Source organism: Vipera berus (assembly GCF_964194415.1).
Source record: "Vipera berus genome assembly, chromosome: 2".
Classification (NCBI taxonomy): domain Eukaryota; kingdom Metazoa; phylum Chordata; class Lepidosauria; order Squamata; family Viperidae; genus Vipera; species Vipera berus.
Window position 1 is genome coordinate 49,317,675 of NC_138203.1, and position 25,318 is coordinate 49,342,992.

The 25,318-nt window shown below is 35.9% G+C and overlaps 1 protein-coding gene across 3 annotated transcripts in view; it reads left to right on the top strand.

The window, feature by feature from the left end:
- MAN2A1 (mannosidase alpha class 2A member 1) overlaps positions 1-23,356 on the top strand; it is a 65,175-nt gene extending 41,819 nt beyond the window's left edge. For 2 of the 3 annotated variants that reach the window (XM_081317843.1, XM_081317844.1), the window contains 10 exons: positions 8,383-8,548; positions 10,317-10,550; positions 10,633-10,755; positions 11,892-12,006; positions 13,969-14,102; positions 14,806-14,947; positions 15,245-15,378; positions 16,457-16,651; positions 18,156-18,266; positions 19,952-23,356. In XM_081317843.1, the coding sequence (XP_081173969.1) occupies positions 8,383-8,548; positions 10,317-10,550; positions 10,633-10,755; positions 11,892-12,006; positions 13,969-14,102; positions 14,806-14,947; positions 15,245-15,378; positions 16,457-16,651; positions 18,156-18,266; positions 19,952-20,104 (1,507 nt within the window). In that variant the 3' untranslated portion in view covers positions 20,105-23,356. The remainder of the gene's footprint in view (positions 1-8,382; positions 8,549-10,316; positions 10,551-10,632; positions 10,756-11,891; positions 12,007-13,968; positions 14,103-14,805; positions 14,948-15,244; positions 15,379-16,456; positions 16,652-18,155; positions 18,267-19,951) is intronic. The other variant, XM_081317845.1, reaches the window with a different exon arrangement.
- The last annotated feature ends 1,962 nt before the right edge of the window (positions 23,357-25,318 follow it).

Here is a 25,318-nt window from a genome sequence, read left to right on the forward strand (position 1 = left end):
CCCTTATCGCGTCCGCAGATAATCGCCCGGCCGCTCTGTTTAGGGTGACTCGCTCCCTCCTTAATCAGGAGGCGAGGGAGGAACCCTTGCAGGGTCGTGCCGAGGAGTTTAACAATTATCTGTCGGACAAAATCACTCGGATTCGGACCGGTCTGGACTCCGACTGGGCAGAGTCTGGCGATCAGGACGCGGGTGGTCTTGTCGATATCACTTGGGAGGAGTTTGATTCTGTGACTCCGGAGGAAGTGGACAGGATTATGGGGAGACTGAGCTCCACCACATGTTTATTGGACCCGTGCCCTTCCTGGCTGACTTATGCAGCCCGGGAGAGGACACGCAGCTGGTTCCAGGCAGTTATATCAGCTTCTTTGAGTGAGGGTAGCTTCCCTGCCGTCTTGAAAGAGGCGGTGGTGAGGCCCCTCCTCAAGAAGCCTGCCTTGGACCCAGCTGTATTGAACAACTTTCGTCCGGTCTCCAACCTTCGCTTTCTTGCGAAGGTTGTTGAGAGTGTGGTGGCGCACCAGCTCCCTTTGGTCCTGGATGAAGCGGATTATCTAGACCCGTACCAATCGGGTTTCAGGCCCGGGCACAGCACGGAGACGGCATTGGTCGCGCTGGTGAATGATCTCTGGAGGGCTCGGGACAGGGGTCATTCCTCTGTTCTAGTCCTATTGGACCTCTCAGCGGCTTTCGATACCATCGACCATGGTATCCTGCTGCGGCGTCTCAGGGGATTGGGAGTGGGAGGCACGGTTTTACAGTGGTTCTCCTCCTATCTCCAGGGACGCTCGCAGTCGGTGTTGACAGGAGGGCAGAGGTCGACCGCGAGGTCTCTCGTTTGTGGAGTTCCTCAGGGGTCGGTCCTCTCGCCTCTCCTGTTCAACATCTATATGAAACCGCTGGGTGAGATCATTCGTGGCTTTGGAGTTGGGTATCATCAGTACGCTGATGATACCCAGCTTTTTCTTTCTACCCCAAACCACCCCAGTGATGCCCTCAACGTGATGTCCCGTTGCCTGGAGGCGGTTCGGGTCTGGATGGGGAGGAACAGACTTCAACTCAACCCCGACAAGACCGAGTGGCTTTGCATACCTTCATCCCGGGTCTATTCGGATATTCCATCTCTTTCTATGGGGGGTGAATTATTACCCCCCGTAGATAGGGCTCGCAACTTGGGAGTCCTCCTAGATTCGCGGCTTACCTTGGAAGATCACATGGTGGCCGTGACTAGGGGGGCTTTCGCCCAGGTTCGCCTGGTGCGCCAGTTGCGGCCCTATCTAAGCCGGGATGATTTATGCACGGTCACTCACGCGCTCGTGACCTCTCGTCTAGACTACTGCAACGCCCTCTACATGGGGCTTCCCTTGAGGACCACCCGGAGGCTCCAACTGGTACAGAATGCAGCCGCGAGAGTTGTGTTGGGAGTTTCCCGATACTCCCACGTGACACCTCTGCTCCGTGAGCTGCATTGGTTGCCAGTTGTCTTCCGGGTGAGATTCAAGGTGCTAGTAATGGCGTTCAAAGCCCTCCATGGCATGGGGCCGGAGTACCTCAGGGAACATCTGCTGCCGGCATCAAGCTCCCTGCGCCCTGTGCGTTCCCACAGAGAGGGCCTCCTCAGGGTGCCACCGGTCAGAGAATGCCGTCTGGTGGCCCCCAGGGGGAGATCCTTCTCTGTGGGCGCCCCGGAGCTATGGAACCAGTTACCGGTTGAGCTCCGGACGGCGCCCGATCTGCGCTCCTTTCGCCGCGATCTGAAAACATACTTGTTCGAGCAAGCCGGCCTGGCCTGAGGGGGGATTGGTGGGGTTTTTATCATTTTTATTGGGGTTTTTATTATGTATCAATTGTATTTTAATCGGGCATGCATTTAATTATTTTTTAATTTTTGTAAATTTCTGTGTTTTATTCTTGCCCTGTACACCGCCCTGAGTCCTTCGGGAGAAGGGCGGTATAGAAATGATAATAAATTAAATTAAATTAAATTAAATTTTCTCTTTCTGCAAGTAGTCTTGGGTAACAAAACCACATATTGCTTTCTTCACAAACAAACTGTCTACAATTCGTTAGCTTTTTTCTGCTCATGTAAAAAGCTGGTAATGCAGTCAGAGCATTGGACATCAACTTGTAGCCTATTCACAAAGTTTTATATCAGTCATATATAAGCTTAGGTGCATGCGCATCACATGGACCACAGCGGAATAAGGTAAATTTGTTTAGATTAAGCCTGACTATTGAAAATTAATCATTGCGGACAATGAAACTTAAAATCAAATATTTGAACTCCTAAGGGCCACAAGTAATGAGAACAGAATTGTAAGAGTTAATTCCTTGAAAACTTGTTCACAATTTGTTGTTGTTGTTATTGTTGTTACTATTATTGTTATCTAAATGTATATGTCATCTGACTCCTCACAATGGATGGAAGTAGAGATTTAAAAATACTTGCTTCTGCTAATATTGCTCATAGGTTACGACTCAGTGCAATGGGAAATATGTATGTAACTTGTGCATATTTATATAATCTTTCTATTATAGCATTGCCAACTTTTATGGTCAGTGGACACATTTTGACAACATTGTTCTGGGCACGGTAGTTGCTTTGCATGGGGGGGGAGGGTTTGTCCGTTCATGGGACAACATGGCCAAACACAGACAAGAGGGCATGAAACTGAAAAGGCACCAAAGTGGAGGGCTGCAGGCGCAATAGTGAGAACCATAGACCTAGTTGGGTCCCAAAGGTAAACATCCTTGGATGTATTCTTTCTTACAGTGTATAAATAGCAGAAGTGACAGCAAATAGTTTTAGGTACAGTCATAATGAAAAAGGTATCAGTTGCACTGTAACCAAAGAAAAATAGCTCTGAAATGTTTGCACACTTGTTGAACAAACTATCTGTGATGTCATTATTTAGGGTGAATATTACCGTTAGATTTTTTTTTATTACAAACGCGGACCCTATTGGTAAAAGTAATGTTATACTGAGAATTTTTAAAAAATAGAAAATACATTGTATCCAGTTACAAAACTTTAAGGTTCGGAGGTCATTCACAAGTTTTAGGTAGAAATTTGCTATGTGCTTTTGATTGAATCGCAAGATTCAAAATGATGCTGAATTTTGAAGCCCACATTTTTTTTGAGCTTTTCTTCCAACATTCTCTGGCTTTGTTGCCACTTTCAAATATGTCTTCAATCATTTGGGGTTTAGAAATTATTATTTTTACAGATAGCAATAAGTGTGTGTGTTATTTTGACATTTTTTTTAGGATTCCAGGCTGTATCTTCATTTTTTTGTGGGGGGGTATCATTTACAGTACCATTTATGGCTGGTGCTATAATTTGTGAAATATCCATATACTTTTATGATGATCTGTGGATTTTGCCAATTGTTTCTTCTGTTTATCAGGAGAAAGGAAGTAAATTGCCTCTCTTTGGAGTTCTTGCTCATATATTTATGCTTTTTGAAGAGATTATGTTTTAGCATTGAGGGTTTTGCATTCAGTTATGATGTAATGTGCATTTGATGCAGTTCAGTTTTCCTAGTTAAAAGTTGCATGACATAATGTTTAGGCATATTGGTATGAATTTTTCATTGATACTAGAGGTAAGTAATTTATTTTCTTTGTAAAGGTTAATGCTTGCAGTTGTCTGTTTCTGGGAAATTACGTAGGGTATTTTTAAAAAGCATCTCTGTTGTTTTTGCTAACATGTGATCAATGCAACAGTTCCACCAGATTTTTATAGCCTTCCTGAAAGTTCATAAAGGGAGGTGGTATTTTTGCGAATGAAAATTCTCATAGATGCACCATTGATTTAAACGCACCATCCCATTGCTTAGAATCATACCAAGATAGATATTTTTTTCTATGCCAAAGCAGCAGTAAGAATAAAACACAATTTAATTGAAATTTTGAAGAGCACTTTAATGCTGGAATAGGCCAAGCCAGACTTCTAATTCTAGGAAAAAAAATGTTCTGACTGGAAATTTTTTTCTTCAGGGTCTTTCTGGCTGATCGAAACAGGAGAACAATTTTAAATTTTTGAAGGAAGAATCAATTCCAGCATAATCCCAGAGGCCAGTGCCACAAAGAAGTGCTCTGAATGGTGAGAGCAGCATAGCTGCCTGTTGCCTCTGAAACAGAGGTAGTTGTTCAGTTTTTTGAAGTTCTCCAGGAATTTAAATGGGGAAAAACCTTCCTTCAATAAACCTGCTGCTATGCTTCAGGATTTTTTTAAAAAATAATTTTGTGATGAGTTATATCTGGTTGCTGTCTTCCACATGAGTGGTATTCTGTGCTACACAGAACGAGTAGAGTCTGTTGTGAGCGTGATGCTTCGTTATTGTAACTGTGATGCTTTGATTTTTGTAACTATGATGTTATAGGTGGCATAATTTATTTATTTATTTATTTATTTTATTACATTTATATACCGCCCTTTCCCGAAGGACTCAGGGTGGTTTACAGGGTGATTAAAAAACAAAGATACAAAAGTTAAAAACAGATTAAAAAAAATTATATTAGTCCCTGCATAAGTAAAACCCCAGTTAATACAATATCGTATAACTGCTCTAAAACAGTATAGTAGATTTGTGTTAGTCATAGCTACAGTGTGTATACTGTTGTGTATCTGAAATGCAAACTTATTAACTGGAAAGCCTGTATACAAATCTTGTGTTTTTATTTTTCCTTTCTAAAGTTGCAAACATACATTGGATGACTACTAAAAAGATGTATTCCTTCTGCTTACAGGGCTTGTTCTTAGCGTTTAATTTTCGTCTCTTCCCCAAAATGTTTGTCTCCATGATAAATTAGACTATTCCAATTAATTTACGTACATCATAAATTAATTTAGCGACATTTTTCTTGGTAGTTGTGTTCAAAATAGAATAATTATACAGTTAGTCCTCAACTTATGACCTGTCTTAATTACTGTTCAGTTATGACAGCCTCAGAAAATGTGCTTTTTGTCATAAAATGCTACATTCCCCCCCCCCAAGCATGGTCAAATGATTGCATTTCAGGTACATTTAAGATTGGCTATAGCTACGTGCAGTCACATGACCAAAATCTGCAACATTTTTGGCCAGTTTCCAGTGGTGTAGCGTGGGGGGTGCAGGGGGGGCCGGCCGCACCGGGTGCGACATCTGGGGGGGCGCGCTCGCACTCGCAGCTCTCTGCCCCTGCCTGGCTCATTCACTCTCTCTCACTGCAGTGCTGGCTGTGCGAATCCGATCCGAGCCACCGGGTCGCCGCCCACTGTGGAGGGGGGGTGCCAGGTGTGCGGTGCGGTGCGGAGAGAGAGTGAGGGACTCTCTGGGGGAGGGACAGTGCAGCGGCCACCCAGCGCAAATTACTTGCCTTGCCCCGGGTGCTGACAACCCACGCTACGCCACTGCCAGTTTCCAATGGTTTTTGCCAATTTCTAGCAGTAAATGTCCATCTGAGAGAATGATTTGTTTAATGACCACTGTAAAAACAGTCATAAAATCAGATCTGGTCACATGGGTGCCTTGACTTCTGACTATCATGATCAAAATTTCAGTTCTAATTGTGGTTTTAAGTCAAGGATTACTTATATTGCCCTTATTTCTCTGTATTATTTTTAGTCAGATTTAACATTTTCCCATCTCCTCAATGTGTGTGTTATGCAGATTATCTATATATTAGTAGCTTGCATGTCTCCTAGGTACAGAGATATATACATTCTAGTTTGCATCAGTGACAAGGTACTGGAGAATATATCTGGGTTCATATAATCAGTGGGGATATGAATTACAGTTTTAAATCAGTAAATAAAATTAATCTTTATTTGAGAATGTAAACCTTTTAGGTATGTAACTATGTAATACAAGTCTTTATGGATTCCAGCATTCTATTCTCATAATGGCCAGTCACATTCCTATTATAAGCTGTAGAACAGAATATTAACTTAGTAGTACTCTTCTGATTTAATTTTAAAGATGTTTTCGTTCTTCCTATATTTCCCAGCATTCAACTATATTTGATCCTGGATTTAATATTATATAAAATATGTCCTTATCTACTTTTAAGATAAACAATCTTAAAAGTTGGAATTGTAGTGCCTGATTATACTAGCATCCATGGACCTCATGTTACCTACTCTGGTGTAAAACATTTACATAGGCAAAGCATAGAACCGAACATCTGCTTGAATGATTTCTATGTAGATCTTTGTATTATTTAGTTCTCTTGGTTCATAACAAAATTGTGCAGTTCTAGACATTGATAGATTTGGTGATACAGGTTCAGTTGCAAGTAAATGCTACTTAGAGCTATTCCCTTTGCTAGTGAATACTATCTATCTATCTATCTATCTATCTATCTATCTATCTATCTATCTATCTATCTATCTATCTATCTATCTATCTATCTCTACCTACCTACCTACCTACCTATATCTATCTACCTACCTAGATACTGTTTATTATATAACTTCACACTTTTTATTTTTCTGGAGGTATTTCAGAAGAATACACATCAAAGCAGAAATTTTCTCTATGATATGGCCAGTTTGATTTTATAGATATATCAATTTTGTGGAACTTACCTTACTTATATTTTCTTTCTAACTTGAAACTTAGTTGCTTTTATTCTTTTTTTCTGTAGGTATAGAATACAATAACACAATTTCAATATATTCATTTTCACTTTTGCAGCTGGTACTTGTACAGATTTACAGAGGAAGTATTTCAGTAATGTAACCAATTGTGGAACATGATGATAACATGAGATTGGGGCCAGAAATGCCATGTCTAGTTATACTATTTTAATATTAAAATCATTTTTGTAATCTGTATAAATATAGCATTAAGTTTAGATTTCAGTGTCCATTGATATATTAATTGTGATTTTATTTTATTTTTATTTATTTTAATTCCATTTATATCCCGCCGTTCTCCGAAGACTCAGGGCGGCTTACAAGCTTTAACAGTGCAATAGCATTTCTGTAGCTATCTTTAGATTCACCAGATTTGTTAGTTCAATTTCGAATTTAAGTTTTAGCTCCAAAATATCTGGATGCTACTAAGTCAGCAAGGTGTTAAACAGTGGGTTGAATCTGGCAAGTTTCCTTCATTGGAAGATGTTTACTTTGGAAGAAGCTTAATTTCATCCAATCCAGTGCTATGAAATACTTACATTTTGAAAAATAATGGTACATTTATGCATAGTAATTTTTAAGAGGGAGTTATATAAGTCCATTGAATATATCCTACAACAGGATTACAGGTAGTTCTCAATTTATGACTGGTCGCTTATTCAAAGTTACAATGTGCCACCCTCCAAAAACAATACCTGATTCTGAAGTTCCAATGGCAGCCTTTCACCCCCATGGTCACATGACCACATTTTGGATGATCAGGAACTGGCCTGCATTTACAGCCATTTGCAGAATCCCACTGTTATATGACTGCATGATGTTTTTGTTGCTTACTTCTGGTTCGCTTAATAATCACAGTTTGCCTAATAACTTCCCCCAAAAAAAGTTGTAAAGTTGAGTGGTTCATGTAATGATCTGCTTTATTGGTCATTATGACTTAACAACAATAATTGCCAGGCTTAATTACAATTGTCAGTCAAAGACTACCTTACTAATTCATCTTGAACAAGAATTTATTTATATATCCTCAAAATATATAAAACTATAGTTATTTTAAGATGAAAAAACAGGCTGGGTTCATACATCATGATAAGCCATAATATAGTTGGTTTTATTTCATATATGCAAATGGAACCATAAGTAAACTCTAGATTATTTTTGGAAAATAAATAATTTAAAACAGTTAATGCACTTGATTTCTTTGTTGTTTTGTTCCATCATGTCCAATTCTTGGAGACTGCTTGGACAGGTCCTGCTGTTTTCTTGGCAAGGTTTTTCGGAAGAAGTCGCCTTATGCCATTACCTCTTTACTAAGATTGAGAGAAAGGACTGGCCCAAGGTTAATGAGCTGACTTTCTGTCTAAGGCAAAACTAGAACTTACAGTCCCCTGATTTCTAGCCAGATGCTTTAACCACTACACCAAACTGGCTCTCGGTTGCTGTTTAGCAATGTATAGTAAGAAGGATTCATTTTTTTACATATTTTAGGTGCTTTCCTCAACCCCTTAAGTATAGAAGAGATAAAAGTGGTGAATTGTCCAAACAATTGATGACTGTTTTACTTCTCTACAAGATTGAATCTGATTAATGTGTGGTTTGTTCAAACTATACATAAAATAAATTATGGCTTAAGTCCAGTCATGAACCCAGTCATGAATATATCTGATTCAATTTCTAATGATTTCTCATATCTGTGGAATTTATTTTAAGTGAAGCAGAATTACTTTACCAGATTAAAAGGTTCATCAATTTTCTTGCAGGCACCTTTTGATTTATAATCCTGTGGAACAAGAACGTTCATCGGTGGTTTCACTCTATGTCAACACGCCTAGAGTTAAAGTACTCTCTCCATCTGGAAAAGCAGTTGTGGTCCAACTTAGTGCAGTATGGGATGGAATATCTAAAATATCACATGATGCATACCAGGCAAGCTATTTTAATAGATATGTCTACATGTTCTAAAACAAACTTAATTTTGAAAAATAAGTTAAAAAATACTAATTTAAAAATTAAAAAATACTAAATTTCAGTCAATAATTTATTAATGTTAATAAAGAATGTCTTCTGGATTGCTTTTTTAAAAATTCCAGTTACTTTAAAAAAAACACCTCTCTTTAGTGCCTCCATTTTGAGTCTCGGAAAATTCTGGAACTTTTACAGTTAAACCCCAAGAACCTTTACTTAGAAATAAAATTTGCTCGGATTAATGGATCTATTCCCAAATTAAAAATTCAATATGGGACTGCAATTAAAAAAACAATATTGATAAACTGATCAATTATATTTTTTTCACTTTAGTAGTTTAAATTTGAATTTGGTGAGGAGACCTGAATACAGATTCATTTGTGCATATATTTTTTAAACTAGATGTTTATATAGAAGTATGCAAGTAACATTCCTTTCTTCCGCTTTGTAGTAAGAGAAAATAACCTTACTTTGATTAAATTATTAGCCAAATGAATGTACTTTAAGACAATCAGATGTTCATACCTACTGGTGCTATATGCATTGTACCTACTATCTCTAATGGAATACATAGTTCATGTAAAGAAGTAAGATATATTTTGTCTACTTGAAACATACAAGTAAGGGTCTGAAACATAACACAGTATGAACTATTAAGTATAATATTTTGAATTTGATTCCTTTTGACCAGGTTAATTTAACATTTTTATCATTTATCAAAATTTATCATTTTATCAACTCATTTTATTTTAAAACAGGAAATAAACAGATATTTTAGTGATATCTGTGACAAAAGACTTCTTAGTAGGGGCAGCTGTAGGCTTAGAAACTAAGCAGAGTCAGGCATAGTAAAGATCTGAGAAATGTCCACAAAATTCCTGGGTGGAGAATGAGTAAGCTACTTTTTTTTTAAAAAAAGCCTCAAATAAGGCAATGCCACTTCCATAGCTTCCTCATGAAAACTAGGTGTATCCGTGGAGTCATGAGAAACTGAGCTTACCTGATGGTGTGTTTACCATATTGAACGGATTTTATTATGCTTAAGGTTGATGTTAGTAATATTGATATTAATAGTGATACTTGGTAATTATGTGTGTGTGTGTGTGTGTGTGTGTGTGTGCAAGCAGCTTTGTAGGTGCTTTATATTGGGAAATTAGTTATATAAAAGCAAATGTTTCATGCTTTAGATATAGGTGATTGCTTACATGAAAGCAGCATGGTAAGGGGAGGGGGAAAGGAGTTATGGTGGAGCCGTGTATGAGTCATCATCTTGGAATTATTTTTCTGTACCTTTTGGTTCCTAGTACCAAGACCAGATCTCTTTGTTCTGGAAAGGTATAAAAGGTGGAAGACATCTTTCCTGGTTGTTGCCTTCATCTCTCTACCAGCCACGAAGAGAGATGTGGCCACCCAACTCTATTTTGATCAAAATAAAAGTGGTTTGCTTGCTGAAACCTCGGCTCAGGAGTTTCTTTCGGCTCTTTTAAATTCCTGAGTAATGCTGGGGCAATTGTGAGGCTAAGTGTAAAACCTTACAATATGATGGATGTAATAAACTGAAAGTGTAGTTAATGTAAGAAACCATTCTTCTGGATAAATTTGTACTTCTTTTGACTTGATTTTAAGATCTTAACTATTTGTTGTTTTGAGAACCAGAAATATTTTTGATGTTTGGATATCTGTTCTTGACATCAGAAATGTAACATTTTCTTTTCTTTTCTTTTAACAGATCTCTTTCCTGGCTCAATTACCTCCTTTGGGTTTTGGAGTTTATGAGCTTCTAGAGGGACTGAATTCAGAAACTGCAGTTGCTGATTATAATCTATATCATAATGATAAAGCTAAATTAGTCAAGCCATACAGAATTTTTACTGTTAAAGAGGTACAGAATGCTTTGGATGAGATCATGTTAGAGAACCGTTACATGAAAATCTGGTTCTCTGGGAATTCTGGACTTGTTGAGGTATGAATGTAAAGAATTTTTAAAATACTGTTGTTACTGAAATTATGACGAAGATTAACCTCATTAATTGCTTTCCCTTTAGAAAGTAAATACAAAAGAAGATAATAAGAATTATCGGGTAAAGTTGGACTTTGCTTGGTATGGAACTACCAGTAACAGAGATAAAAGTGGAGCTTATCTTTTCTTGCCAGATGGAGAGAGCAAGGTAATATTACTACATTTGCAATAAATAGGTTTACTTTTGGACTTTGGGTTAGGAGGGAAGTGAAGTGACTGTTGATGCATTCACTTGGAATCAAAGTTGACTCCTTCCTAGTAAAAAAATAAAATAAAATTCAACTTAGTAAAACAGAATGTTAAGAAAACTGCCTTCAGACTAATTAAAGGAGAATGAGGGAGGAATAATTGCTGAAATTATAGGTATATTTGATGTAGTTTACCTGCTCTTTGTTTTGATAAATAATTAAGCAAATTAAATGAAATAATGTGTTATATACTATACGCTATCATCTCAATCATTATATGATTAGTTTAGACCTGGATTTAGAATGTCAGAAGATTTATTTTTTTTGGATGATTTCTCATGTTCCCATTTAGAAACTGTGAGATCTACTAGCAGGGAGCTAAATGGTGAAAAGGGGAAACTGATAATTGTTCATTCAGTTAGTGTTCATTCTTAGTGAACAGTGACATGGAGAAACAAAATTGGTCTTAATACAGGTAGTCCTCAACTTACAACAGTTGATTGAGTGACCATTCAAAGTTACAACGGCACTGAGAAGATGTCTTATGACCATTTTTCAGACTTATGGTCACATGATTTACATTCAGAAGCTTGGCAACTGGTTCATATTTATGATGGCTGCAGTCTCCGAGGGTCACATGACCATCTTTTGCTATCTTCTGAAAAGCAAAGTCAGTGGGAAAGTCAGATTCACTTAACAACTGTGTTACTAATTTAACAACTGCAGCGATTTACTTAACAAATTTGGCAAATGGGACAAAACCCACTTAACAAATTTCTCACACAGCAATATAAAGTCCAAGCTCAAATGTGGTCATAAGTTGAAGACTACCTGTATTTACTTCGTGGTTAAATACTTAAATGGTTTAAACCAGGGGTCTTCAAATAAAACTTGTGGACCTGTTGTCTGGGGAATTCTGGGATTTGAAGTCTACAGGTCTTAAAGTTGCCAAGTTTGGACACCCCTGGTTTAAACATTTGGAGGAACTAACTGGAATAGAAGTGATAATGTGTCCCCCTTCCACTTCTCTCTTTCAAGAAGGACCATGAAACCTGATCTAGAAGGTACAAATTTGTTTACTTTTGTCTTCTTTCAGCCTTACATTTTTTCTGATCCACCTATCATACGGGTGACACATGGAATAATTTTTTCTGAAGTTACTACTTTTTTCAGTCATGTGACACACACTGTACGACTTTATAAAGTTCATGGTAAGGTAAATTAACAAATGAAGTTAGCTCTTCTATTCTGTTTAAAGATAAGGATATTTTTATCTAGCAAACAGATGATTATAACTGGCTTATTTCTTTGACTTGCTGTGCTATTGACTGTTGAAATCTGTCAGTAGTTTACAATAAAAGCAAATTTCAAATCAAGGAATTAAAATCAATTGCTAAAATTAACCATCTGCAGTTAAAAAGCCTCACCAAAAATATGTCTTTTAAAGTTGTTTCAAAAAGCTAATAAATATACTAACTCAATCATAAAGGAAGTACATTCCAGAGAACTGAGGCACCAGTAGAAAAGACACAGCCCCAATTCATTGCCTCTGTAGCAAACTTTGTCCCTGAGAATGGAAGTTCCTGTGAAATGAGATGTTCCTTTAATCATCATGGACCTTGGTCATGTTTAATCGCAACAATCAGCATTTTGGTTTTTTTGCATTGGAATAAATTGACCAACACTGTCCAAAGACATTTTCGTGGTCTTGTAGGCAATATGACATCACAGAGCTCTATTACCTTCCCACTGTAGTGGTACCTATTTATCTACTCATATATGCATGCTTTCAAACTGCTAGGTTGACAGGAGCTGAGGTGAGGATAGAAGCTCACCCCATCACTTGGTGCTTAGGTCTTGAATCTGGGGTGCCGGCTTTCCAGCTGACAAGCTTAGTGTCTTAACCGCTGAGCCACCACACCACTCTGGCTCCTAACAATAAACACTTTAATTTTCTCAGGACTCAGTTTCAATTTATTATTCTTCAGCCAGCCCATTGCTAACTGTTCAGGGAAGTTCTAGTCTAGTTTTAACTGCAATAGAGGTTAACGTGCTCAATTTATGCAGCCTACCTGAGGCTAGGCTATTGTAATAAATTGTATGTGAAACTGCCTTTGAAAAGTGTTCAAGCTCTGGTGACTTTGACCTTTGAAAGTCTCCGAACTACCAGGCAAGGTTATCTCAAAGATATTGTGTTTTAGCAAGTTCAAATGTTAAACATGTATTAATATTTGCAAAAGAATATTTCTTTCAAGATGTAAAATTTCAGTTATTTCTACAAGAAAACATAGAAAATAAAACATGTATAATATTTATTTGGAAAGTATTTAGCTTTCTGAAATACCTGAATCATATTGAATACTTAGCTTTTGCTTCTGTGAGTACAATGGAGAACTAGAAAAAATCAATGGGCTATAAAGTATGTGTGGGTGGGTGTGTTCACATACATGTGTTTTCCTAAAAATGTATGCACTCCAGATATGTGAAATTTGATTCCCGGAATTCTCTGCAGTACCGTGCTAGTGGATAATTCTAGGAATTTAAGTTCACAGTGCTGTTGGGCATTCAGATTTTGGAAGGCTTGGATGTGTGTATGGTTGGTTACTTACTAAGATATATGCTTCTTTATTAATTTCTGTCCTTTGCCCTACTGTTTCAGAATAGCGAACATAGAATATAATATAATAGAGTTGGAAAGAACTTTGGAGGTCTTCTAGTCCAACTCCCTGCTCATGCAGGAGACCCTGTACCTGTTGTGGGATCCAAATATGTGAACAACCGGTTCTCTGTGTGGATGCCGCTTCCGGAAGTCCATTCTGGGCCTGGGCAACAAAAAATTAGCTACTGATTCTGCCGACCTGGTGCGAACTGGCTGAATCCCACCACTGCCCTATACCATTTTATACAAATGATTGTCCAGTCTCTCTTTGTCCAGTCTCTCTTTGAAAGCGTCCAGTAATGAAACACTCAACACTGGTAAATGGTAATGGTAGGAATCAACAATTCTGCAGGAAAAAAACTATAGACATCTAAAGAAGTAATATTTTTATTCCAATTTTTACTGAAGTAGGAAATTATGACACACTTGTATCAGCTAGGTTTATGAGTTTAACTAATCACTATTGTGAAATGTCATGTCAGTGTATTTATTATAAGATACCTTTTATATTTAGGATTAGAAGGTCAGTCTCTTGAGATATCCAATATTGTGGACATAAGAGGAGAATACAATCGTGAGATTGCAATGAGAATTTCATCAGATGTAGAAAGCCATAACAAATTTTATACTGACCTCAATGGATATCAGGTAATTCTCATGAATTAATGGATATTGTACACATATATTAAGTTCGTAAGTTGTTTTTACATATTTTGTTGAAATTAATTCTACAATAAATTGCCTAAACTCCAATTGAATTTTGGGTGACAAAATTTTATATAAAATTAACTTCTTTTAAACACTGAAAAGATACATTTCTTAGTGAATATGAAGAAAAAAATATTTGCTTTGTTCTAGGGAAATAATATTTGGGAAACCTTGATGGATAATTTTAAGTGTGTGTGTATATATGTGTATGTGAGATGCCAGCATAGCAAGAATTGAGTAAAAAAATCCTTTTTTTACAAATTCTTAATTTTTATAGGCTTATGGGCATTTGTTATACAAGACAGTGTTTACTATTCAGACTTTCAAAAAATATATCATTAAAAATGTAGTTTCTTCAGCTAATGTAAACAGCATCTTTGCCTGGTCTTTTTATGGTTGAATTTTGCAGAAATATTTATAGCAGTCATTTTGATAACATCTAAGAAGTAGTGTATTCTTCTTCTTAGTGTCAATTGACATGCCTCACGTTAATAAAAATGTGATTGAAATATCCACATAATATATACTTTTATAAATTATATAAAGTAGTATTCACAATTATTATTTTTATAAAGCAAATGCATTTTTCTACTTGTATTGTTTAAAGTCTCAACATTCATTGATGTTACATTTTCTAATTTAGATTCAGCCTAGACAGACAATGAGTAAATTGCCTCTTCAAGCAAATTTTTATCCAATGAGTACAATGGCTTATATACAAGATAGCAAGATTCGCTTGACCCTTCATTCTGCTCAGTCTCTTGGAGTTGCAAGTTTAAAAAGTGGTAAGAAATGGTAGTAATTTTTACAGTATGACTGTGATGAAAATCACACATTTATTTTAATAATGCCATCATACGCTATCATCTAACAGTCTTTTCTGTGTCTCAAGTATTTGGGACTGCTATTTTGAGTTTGACAATTTCTAACAATATTAATTTAGGGATGTTCTAAATCTGCTATTTGGTACATATCCCGTATTATTGCTTCAGACATTTAAAACAGTTTCTGGGAAGTATATTGCAGTAAATGTTTAATAGCTAATATGTGCAGAAATAAAATCAGTGTTTGATTGTTTTTAGGCCAGTTAGAGGTTATCATGGATCGTCGACTTATGCAAGATGACAATCGAGGTTTAGGTCAAGGCGTGCAGGACAACAAAATAACAGCCAATCTGTTTCAACTTCTGCTAGAGAAAAGAAATGAAGTAAATACAGTAAGCAATTTCATCATTTTATAGTCTGAGTAAATATATTCACTTATGTATCATCGATATATTCCCCGATAATTTTTTATAATATTATATTAAGCAGTCACCTTCAGTGTTCAACTTTGTACCGTCCTTCTGTTCTGTTTTCAAAGCAAAACTAGGAAATGATTTGGACCTTATGTTTGATTTTGTTTCTTAACCCTGATTTAAGTTACAGTACATATTGTAAATATCATTTTTGCTGTCTTTCGGAAATACATATCCTATATCATTTTGGACACTTGAAAAGTGGGTTTTTTCCTCCGGAAAGGCCCAGTGCTCTTTACCAATGCACAGAATATGGGGAACAAATAGGAAAAACTGGAAGTCTTAATGCAATCAAGAGATTGCACTACAACTACAGGTAGTCTTTGCTGAACAGCCATTCATTCAATGACTCTTTGAAATTACAACAATACTTCAAATGGTAGATATGACCCATCCTCAAAGCTGCACTCTGCTATTATCTATCCACTGCCACCCCCTGCTGATCTTTGCAGACTTCCTCCTTCTTGGCATGGGGGCTCTGTTGGTGCTGGGGTTGCCACTGCTGCCCCAGCTGCCAGGCTTCTTAGCCCGCCACACAGTCCATTCTGCCTGTTGGGACTCCTAGCAGCAAAGTGCCACCTCCTGGCTGCCCTGGTGTTGCAAGGGTCTAGTTTAAAGGGGTTGACATGTCCCAGGACACAAAAAAAGCAAAGGAAAATAGGCAAGCAGTTGCAGATTGTGAACTGCCAGAACTTCCATCACTAAGCAGTGCATCAGTGACATTTTGCCTAATGCCTAGCTTAGGGTTGAAAATTCCATTTTCAATTAGGTTGTTAACTGAGGACTACCTGTATAATAGAGCGAAAACAATTGAGATATTACAGAGGTGGTATAGACTACCAAATTAGGTAGAAGATCTGAATAACATTCTCTTGAACCAGAACTTTCAGGGAAGTGAGGCATAGTAATAATGGAAGACTAAATATAAATAGAAGTAAATATGCCCACTGTACCACATGGGTAAATAGCTAATTATTTTCTTTCTACTTTTCAATAGAAAGAAGAACAGTCACCTGTCAGCTACCCTTCTATACTTAGTCACGTAACTTCATCTTTTATAAATCATCCAATGATTCCAATGATTACTTCTGCAGGCAATTTTGCCCCATCACTTTTGAATACTTTTTCTCCTTTAATTTCATCTATGCCATGTGATATGCATATAGTTAACCTGAGGACAATACAGTCAAAGGTGAGTTCCTTACATAATTCCAGTATTCCTGTAAATATAAAATGTTTGTGAAATATTACTGATATACCAAGTATTCAGATGGTGTTCCCCAGAATAGTGGATAACTGGCATGATATGCTTCCAGACGAGAATCACAGTTTCTTACTTTGTGTAACAAGCAAAATATGGTATAGCTGTCTCCTCTTAATGTGTAACATAAGCTGTATTTCAGAATGAAATTAATTTGCTGTATAACTAGGCTGCTGTTATGTGAAACTACTGAAGGAGAGAGAGATAAAAATGTCTTGTAAATAACAAACCACGATTTTTGTAACAAACAATGCTATTTGTAACAATAATATTATGAGGTTATCTGGCTAATAACGTATGTCACTGATAATGAATTAGTACTATTAACATATTAAGCTTGACAACATTTGTCATATATTTCAATAACATGGAAGGAGTGGTGCATATTTCCAACAGTACATGTCATGACATATACATTCTATTCACACGTCTTTAAATTAAGAGTAGAATATTGTGGCATATGCATATTCCTTTTGACAGCTTTGAATAAATTGGAAAGATTGGCTGAAGACATTCTTCAAAATGGTAATACTTAAAAAGAAAAATACTATTCCTTTGTGAGTACCAGGTAGCAAAAGTGGGATTTTACTTTGTTGTAAGGATTGCTGTCAGGCCTGTTAAGGACACAATTTGGTCTTAGAATGGGCATTAACTTAATTTGGAGTAGTTGTGATGTCTCTGTGAAATTTCTAGTTTTGTGCCTTGTGGACTTTCTATTGAACATAAGAGAGCAAATTTGGATTTAATGAATTTTGGTCTGATTTACCATAGCTCTTATGGACAACAGAGAATATAATCTTCAAGGAGATTTTGCTTGAGAATTTCTGCTATACTTTCACCATTCTTTTGTTACAAAAGAATATGTTTTATATTATATGTACAATATATGCAAATATAAACACAAACTTTTAGGGAACTGACTTTTTAATCATTTTGAGAGATAAATGAACATTTATAAAATTTAATAGTGTCATTGTTAACAGTATGGAAGGTTACTATATCATTAATACATTTGGATCTCTTTGAACTGGATTTACTCTTTTGTTACTTGATGAAGATATTTTAGTTAAATATGCCATATCAACAAGTTTTACTTAAAGGCGATTTTATTCTTTCTTTTTTTTTGCACTATTTGAAATATTAATTCAGAACATATTTTGTATAATATCTAAATTACTTTGTACATGTATTTTAGGATCTTATCTGCTATATTAACTATTGTTCTTTAACCTTAGTAAGTATTGCTCACATATAATAAAGTTCAGGACTTCAAGTGTGTATATGTATTTCAGTCTGACACTACAACGATTAGATGGAACAGTGTTAGGCTATAGAATACCTTGTAAGTTGCCTAAACCTTACTAATTACATAAGATAGGTTTCCTAGTAGGTAAGTTGCCTAAACTTTCTATTTGTTTTCCAAACTTGATTTCAGACAGATTCGGGGCCATCTGAAGAAGCTGCTTTGATTCTTCACAGAAAGGGATTTGATTGTAGATTTGAAAACACCGACTTAGGGCTCCTTTGTTCTACCACTCAGGGAAAGGTAAGACACAATATTTTAATAAGATCTGTATTAATTGGGTTTTAATGTTTTAACTTTTTAAATTTTGGGCTCTAAATTTAATTAACTGTTTTAATTAACTGTTTTAAATTTTTTAACTTTTGTATGGTATGATTTTAATTGCTCTGTAAACCGCCCTGAGTCCTACGGGAATAGGGCGGTATATAAGTTAAAATAATAAATAAATAATAAATACTGGTTGAACTGGTTACTTGGTTTCCAGTTGGGTATGCTCAATGGAGTTAATATTTTTAAGCAGTAAAGCTGCATGCTATTGTCACAAAACAGAGCTTGAATTTCTTTTGGAAGACCAGATTTATAGTGGAATTTATAGTTTTTACATATTACATTATATTGGGGTGCATATTTTGGTTACCTTAATATAAGTTATAGAAAGAAAAAAAATGTTTAGCTTGTGAGTTGATTCTGAACATATACTGTCAATTAAGAATGGGTTTGTTTTTCTATCAGTAGTACCTGATAATAGTTAAGTAGCTTTTTATTAATTTTTGCTGTCAATAAGTCGTCATAAAGTTTGAAATTCTGTAAGGAAAAATATAGTTTACTGAATGTGTTTAAGATTCCATTGAATTCTCTAGATTTATGCTTTGCAGAGTAGCATTCAATTTTCTTTTACAGTTTCAATTGGTCTATAAGCAATTTTATACACACACACACCCCAATTATTGTCTTATGGGATTACTTATTTATCAGATTTATATAGCTGCCCATCTTGCAAGAAATGACTCTGGGTGTCATACAGTAATCAATAAAAATAAACATAATATGTAAAAGTAGATATTTAAAACTAGATAATTAAAACTAAAATATGTACTTATCACTTTTATTGTATCTGTTCCCTGTCACTAGTAAAGTATGGCTACTAGGCCAGTGTGAAGCTTTGGTTCTCATCCCGGCTTGACATTAGAAGAGCATTATGGAACTTGATTAGTTTTCTTTAGGCATTCTAGGCAAATTATGGCTTTTAAAAGTAAGCATAAGTGCATTAGCCCTGTTTCAGGAACTTCAGTGGAGAATTTCTTCTATCCTGTTCTGTACCAGCCTGCTACCGGCCCTGCAGAAAAGGCAGGGACAACCCCTTTTACAAGAAGGCAAGAGGCTGGAATTAAGCCTGCCAAATTTATGAATACAAAAACAAACAGAACAAGACACGAACCAAGAAACAGGAGCTTTTCAAGCGGTTGCCTTCAGCAAACCAGCCCTCCCACGCATTCCCCTTTTATACAGTTCAGGGCGTGGCTTCTCTCTGCCTCCTTCCAAGGTGCCCCATTGCCTTCCTCTGTTTACTCCTGATTGACTGCCTCCTGCGTCGGGCGTCCTTGAACAGGGCCAGCTGTGGGTCATCTTCATCCACGCTGTCAGGCTCACACAGCTGGGTCTCTGTCGTGACCAGGTGGGAGGGGCCTGGCTGAGGGCTCTGCGGAGCCTCAAGGCCATCATCAGTAAGCTCTTCAACACCCCCCTCCCTCCTCTGAGTCATCCGACCCAACTGCCAAACCCACAGGCTGACCCTGAATCACAACATATCCAGAGAAGTTCAGCATGCAGTTTAGAGACTTTGGAAGAATAATCTTTAAAACAATGAAATAAAATTTGCATTGAATTGGATGTTGGCAGTAATTAAATTTTTGTCTTTCTGTTTTCAGCTAAGGGTACACAAACTCTTTAACAAATTCCATGTGGAAAGTCTAATACCTACATCTCTGACTTTGATGCATTCATCTCCAGATGCCAGAAATATCAGTGAGATTAGTATGAGTCCTATGGAAATTAACACATACAGAATTCAATTGAGATGAAACCTGACTTTTGGACTTGGATACTAAAGAAGAATATACAACTCTGTGTCTTCTCAAGGACTGATGTGCAATAAAAAGCACATTTTAATTCCAGCTTCTAAATACTGTGACAATGCATTCATTTTACAATCTATTTGATCTTAAATGACATAAAAGCCATGATGCAAACAGTTTTTCTTATTTTCTAATAAAATGCCAACACCCAGTATACGTGAATACAAGAACTGAGGGAGAAACAGGATATATTATCTCTCATCAACAAAATGAATCTCAGGTTTAATATTAGTTTATGACTTCTAAGTTCATAATTTGTACCTGAAAGGGAGCTAACACTGAATTTAAATTGTTTTCTGATCCCTAGCTGACTCTTAAATACATACATTGTTGAAATCACAATTTGAGATTGAACCTGAAAATTCTCTGGTGAAGCTATTGTCCAAATACTTGTAAAGACTTCTATAAATTGTTATTTCAGCCTTTCCACAAGGAGTCTGCATTTATCCCACTCTATCTAACTCTAGAGTGAAGTCTAAGAACCTTTGAGAAATGTGGAAGATTTTAATATTATCCAACCATCTTGAACTGTGGAACTTAATTCTGGAATTATACATCTTTTTTGAAATATGTTAAATCTGTTTTGTTACTTGACACATTGGGATACGTGCAATTACTCCAGAATACAGAAAAAGGAAGATGGAAGTCTGAGTACAAGTTTTTTTTTACTGAGTACTTGGATACTAATGCTCTCTGAATTGTGTTTTCTATTTCAATTTAACCTTATCAAAATAAATGTGCCTTATTTTTTGTATAAGTGTTGTTACTTTTTATGTGTTCATACAAGAAACAGGGCAAAGTGGGGTTAACAGTTAAAAAAAGCTGTACCTTTTATTTGACAGTAATGGCCACAATCTGATCTACTGCAGCCTATGTGACCTAATGGTGCTCTGAACACTATGAATGTAGAAAAATAAGCTTATAAAAGAAACACATGAATAAAAGATTAAAAATAATCATTTGCTGGCAAATAAACATATGAAGGCTGGCAGAAATTTATCATGTGCATTACAACATCATGTGCCTCTCTTTAAAATACTGTTGTACAAACTCAGTATTGTGGTTATATAGCCAATTTAGTTTCTTTGCATCAAGCATTTTACGTTAAGTTCTTGAAGCCATGTGGGTTAAAATTTTCATCTCTATATGAAGCTTTTTTTTTTAGAATTCCAGTTATTTGAAGCTGCAGTCCTATAAAACCACTGAAAACATTTGCAATGTAGTACCTTCTGGGTATTTTAAACTTCAGCTGCTGTCAGACCCATTGAAAAAAGCAAACGAGAGGTTGTGTTGTAGTCCAGACTATCTAAAGGGCATCAGGTGATATCTTCTTATGCTGTATGATTCTTAAGTCCCATTTGAAAGTAATGGACTCGAGTCAAGAAGTGTACTACATAAGCTTGCGCAATAAATTGCAGTTCAGTACAATTCCAGTTTATTTCATTCTTTTAAGTTCCTTTAAAACAACTGGAAAATTGCTTTTGGGCTCATTTTGTACTCTATTCAACCTATGTGTGTATTTTTAATTTAGCTGCCATTCCAATCTTTTACATTTATTATATTCAGTGTTGAAGGTCCCCATTATAGTTTCTCTACTTCAGTTAAAGGAGGGCGTCATCTGTGCTATTAAAAAGTCAGAGAGCATAAGGAATTGAAAATAAATTTATGCAATAAATGTACACTTTTCAATACTTTTATTTAAATGGAATTTTAAGTGCAGAACCTTTCTGTAATGGTTACTTACAGTTTTCATAGAACTATATGTTTTATAGGTTGCTCCTCCCAAAAGTATTCAGCATATTATAACAATAACCATTTCTTCATTGTTTGTTGATCTTTTTACTGTACAACGTTTTTAATTTTTTTTAAATTATAGGCCACCCAAATGTGTTTAGGAGTTGGATCACCTATACATTAAGTAAAATAAGTAAATGTTAAATAATAAAATAAGCGCCAACAACAAACTTACAGTATTACTAGAATAAACCTCTTCCCCAACCTAGTTCCTTCCAGATATTTAACAGTTGGATTCTTACAGTCCTTGATATAGGGGGGGTTGTAATCTAGCACATCTGGAAGACATTGCACTAGGCATGATTGTAACTGAATAGGAATGGAACCCATATGTAGTATATACTTCCTGAATCTTTCTCTGTGCCATACAGAAAACAACTAAATGACAACAGATTTGCTCAATACACTGAGAAATAACTAGTATTCTTTTAATGTGTTATGAATACAACTCTACAAATTTTCCTCCCATGTAGGTTATTTTATTATGCTAAAACATTTCCCACATGCAAATCTTGGCTGTCAAAACTTAATTTTAAAAGATTTTATTGAAAATTTCTCTTTTGGAGAACTTGGTTACAAAGGGGATCTCCAGTCCTGCCCTAAACGTACCTAATAATTATTGAATCTAATGTATCTTTCTAGTAAAGGTTTGTGATCTTTGTGACTTTAAAAGTCTTAAACTGTACAACCATGCCTAAATTATTAATAATCTTTTGCTTTATTTCATAATATGGCCTTTGGCAATAATAGTAATTGATTGTATACATTCTGAAATTTGTCAAAAACAATCCAATTTGTAGTATTTGTCTAGGAAATTGATAGCTTCTCAGTTTTTAGCAGCATAATTTCTAATACCCATACAGATAGGATCCAGAGTTTGCCTCCCAAGAGCAAAATTCTTTCATAATAGGCATCTGATCCAAAAAAAGGAATTTGCTAATGAATTGAGAGATCATTTTTGTGATTTCCGCTTGCAAACTCTTTAAATCTGTTCCAGAAAGATTGGGAGTTTTCGGAGTAGTTTGGGTGGAATGATTGGGGATTAATAGGGGAGGAAATTGATGAAAATTGCTTTGCTTCATGTCTCTGCAAATGAAAGCATTATGAGCAAAAGTCTGTTCTGCTGGTAAATTCTGGGTCCCATCTTGGGCATTTTAAGATCAGTTTGCATATACCACATATAAGCAATTAAAAGATCGTATCTGCTGCCCTTAGTAAAGCTGAAACCAAATTACTTCTGCAAGAATGTTGTAGATTTTGAACATTCCTTTATATTTTGATTTATTTTGAAACCAACTGATTTAATTTGAAGATTTTCATATCTTTATTTCCATAGATTTTCTTTTTTTCTTGCAGGGAGAGTGTAATGTGTTTGCCAATAAAAGTTCTGTTATGATAACCATGTGTGATGCTGTCTTAGTAGTCATTTTAGATAAACCGATGTCTCAAAATAAGGCTGCTGTTCTTCAGGACAAATGCTTTACTATAAACAAGACCCATCCATTGTATACAGGTTAGGTTTATACATATACATATACATATACATATACATATACATATACATATACATATACATATACATATACATATACATATACATATACCGTACATATACATATATATATATATATATATATATATCAATAGATCTGAAAATTAGGGCAGGGTAGCTTTCCCACACTATATGCTGTTTTGCATCTTGAGGAAGATGTTTATAGAACTGCCTCATGACAATTTTTGGAATATCAAAGAGTTTCTGGACTTCTGTATTTATTTTCTATGGATAAAATTTTCCTCAACTTACAACAGTTTATTTAGTGACCATTCAAAGTTACAGCAGCATGGGAAAAAAGTGATTTATGACTGTTCTTCACTTATGACTGTTGCAGCAGCCCCATGGTCATGTGATCAAAACTAATTGCTTGGCAACTAGTTCATATTTAAGACGATTGCAGTGTCCCAGGGTCATGTGATTACCTTTTTCAAGCTTCTTACAAGCAAAGTCAGTGGGGAAGCCAGATTCACTTTACAACCATGTTACTAACTTAACAACTTCAATGATTTACTTAACAACTGTGGCAAGAAAGGTCGTAAAAATGGAGCAAAATTCACTTAACAAATGTTTCACTTAGCAACAGAAATGTTGGGTTCAATTATGGTCGTAACATGAGGACTACTTGTATATGGGGCACTATAACTTTTAAAGCTCCTTATGTAGAATAAAATATTTCATCTTCCAGTTCTTTTATCCTGACCTCTGCCACTCATTCCAGCCTCTATACCCAGATCGCTATATGCCAACAAGTTGGCCTCCAGTGGTGAAGTTGCACTGCAGGAAGAGCTGCTGGTGATATTTTTCATACAGGATAGGAGATAAATGTAATTATTAAAAATTATAAATATTGTGAATCACAAAAGCAATATGTTTAAAAAGTAAACGCATGAGCTAATAAAAGCAAATTATGGGTGTCATTTTCTGATTCCTTAAATATGTTCTGCAAGTGATATGATCATTTTAGGTATTTTATTATACAAAATAAGACACTTATTAAATTCCCTCAGAATCCTATTGCCTGTCCTATTAAACCTGTGTTGCTTCTGCCGCTTTCAGCCTCAAGATCAAATTAAAATGCAGGCTGTAATCAAATGAAGTACATCCCCTGATTTAATGTGGTCACTATCCAGCAGTCTGGCTATTAACAGTTCTAATACTATTACATCAAGGAGGAAAAGTAAATGTCTTCATAACTAACACTTGATAGAAATAAAATGATTGTATGAGTTTTGATACTGTCCCAATCTATGGAGTTTCACTTATCTACTGATCACCACCATTCCTATCTTTCTGCAGTTGCTATGGCAATGCTATTCTCTCCTCAATATTTCGTTCTCCTGGCTCTGCCTGTATGTAGGCTGACTTGATTTTGCATCCAAATTGTCATTACAAAAGTGAAGATCCAGCTAATAGATGATTAACAACATGTAATAAACAAAACCTATTGTGTATGGCAAACCTCTATTTGAGGATAATGGAAACTGGATAGTCAAAATACAAAATAGCTTGATATTGGAGTTATGTTGATATCCAAGTAGAAATAACTAGTTCCCCATAAGTGGAATACTTTCTAAAGTAGAAGAATAGTTGGGTTTTGGTATTTGGATCCATTCAATTCTTCTGCAGTTTACAAGGAAAATATATAATTAATGGGAAATTATGATTTCCAGAAAGTCAAAAAACAACAACAGTAATGATATTACCTAGTTTGGATAATGAAACATCTGCAAGAAAACAAGCTCAGAGAGCACCAAGGATTCCTCATTTCAGCCCTGAGCTACAAATGTTCTCCTTTATTGCTACAAAAGACT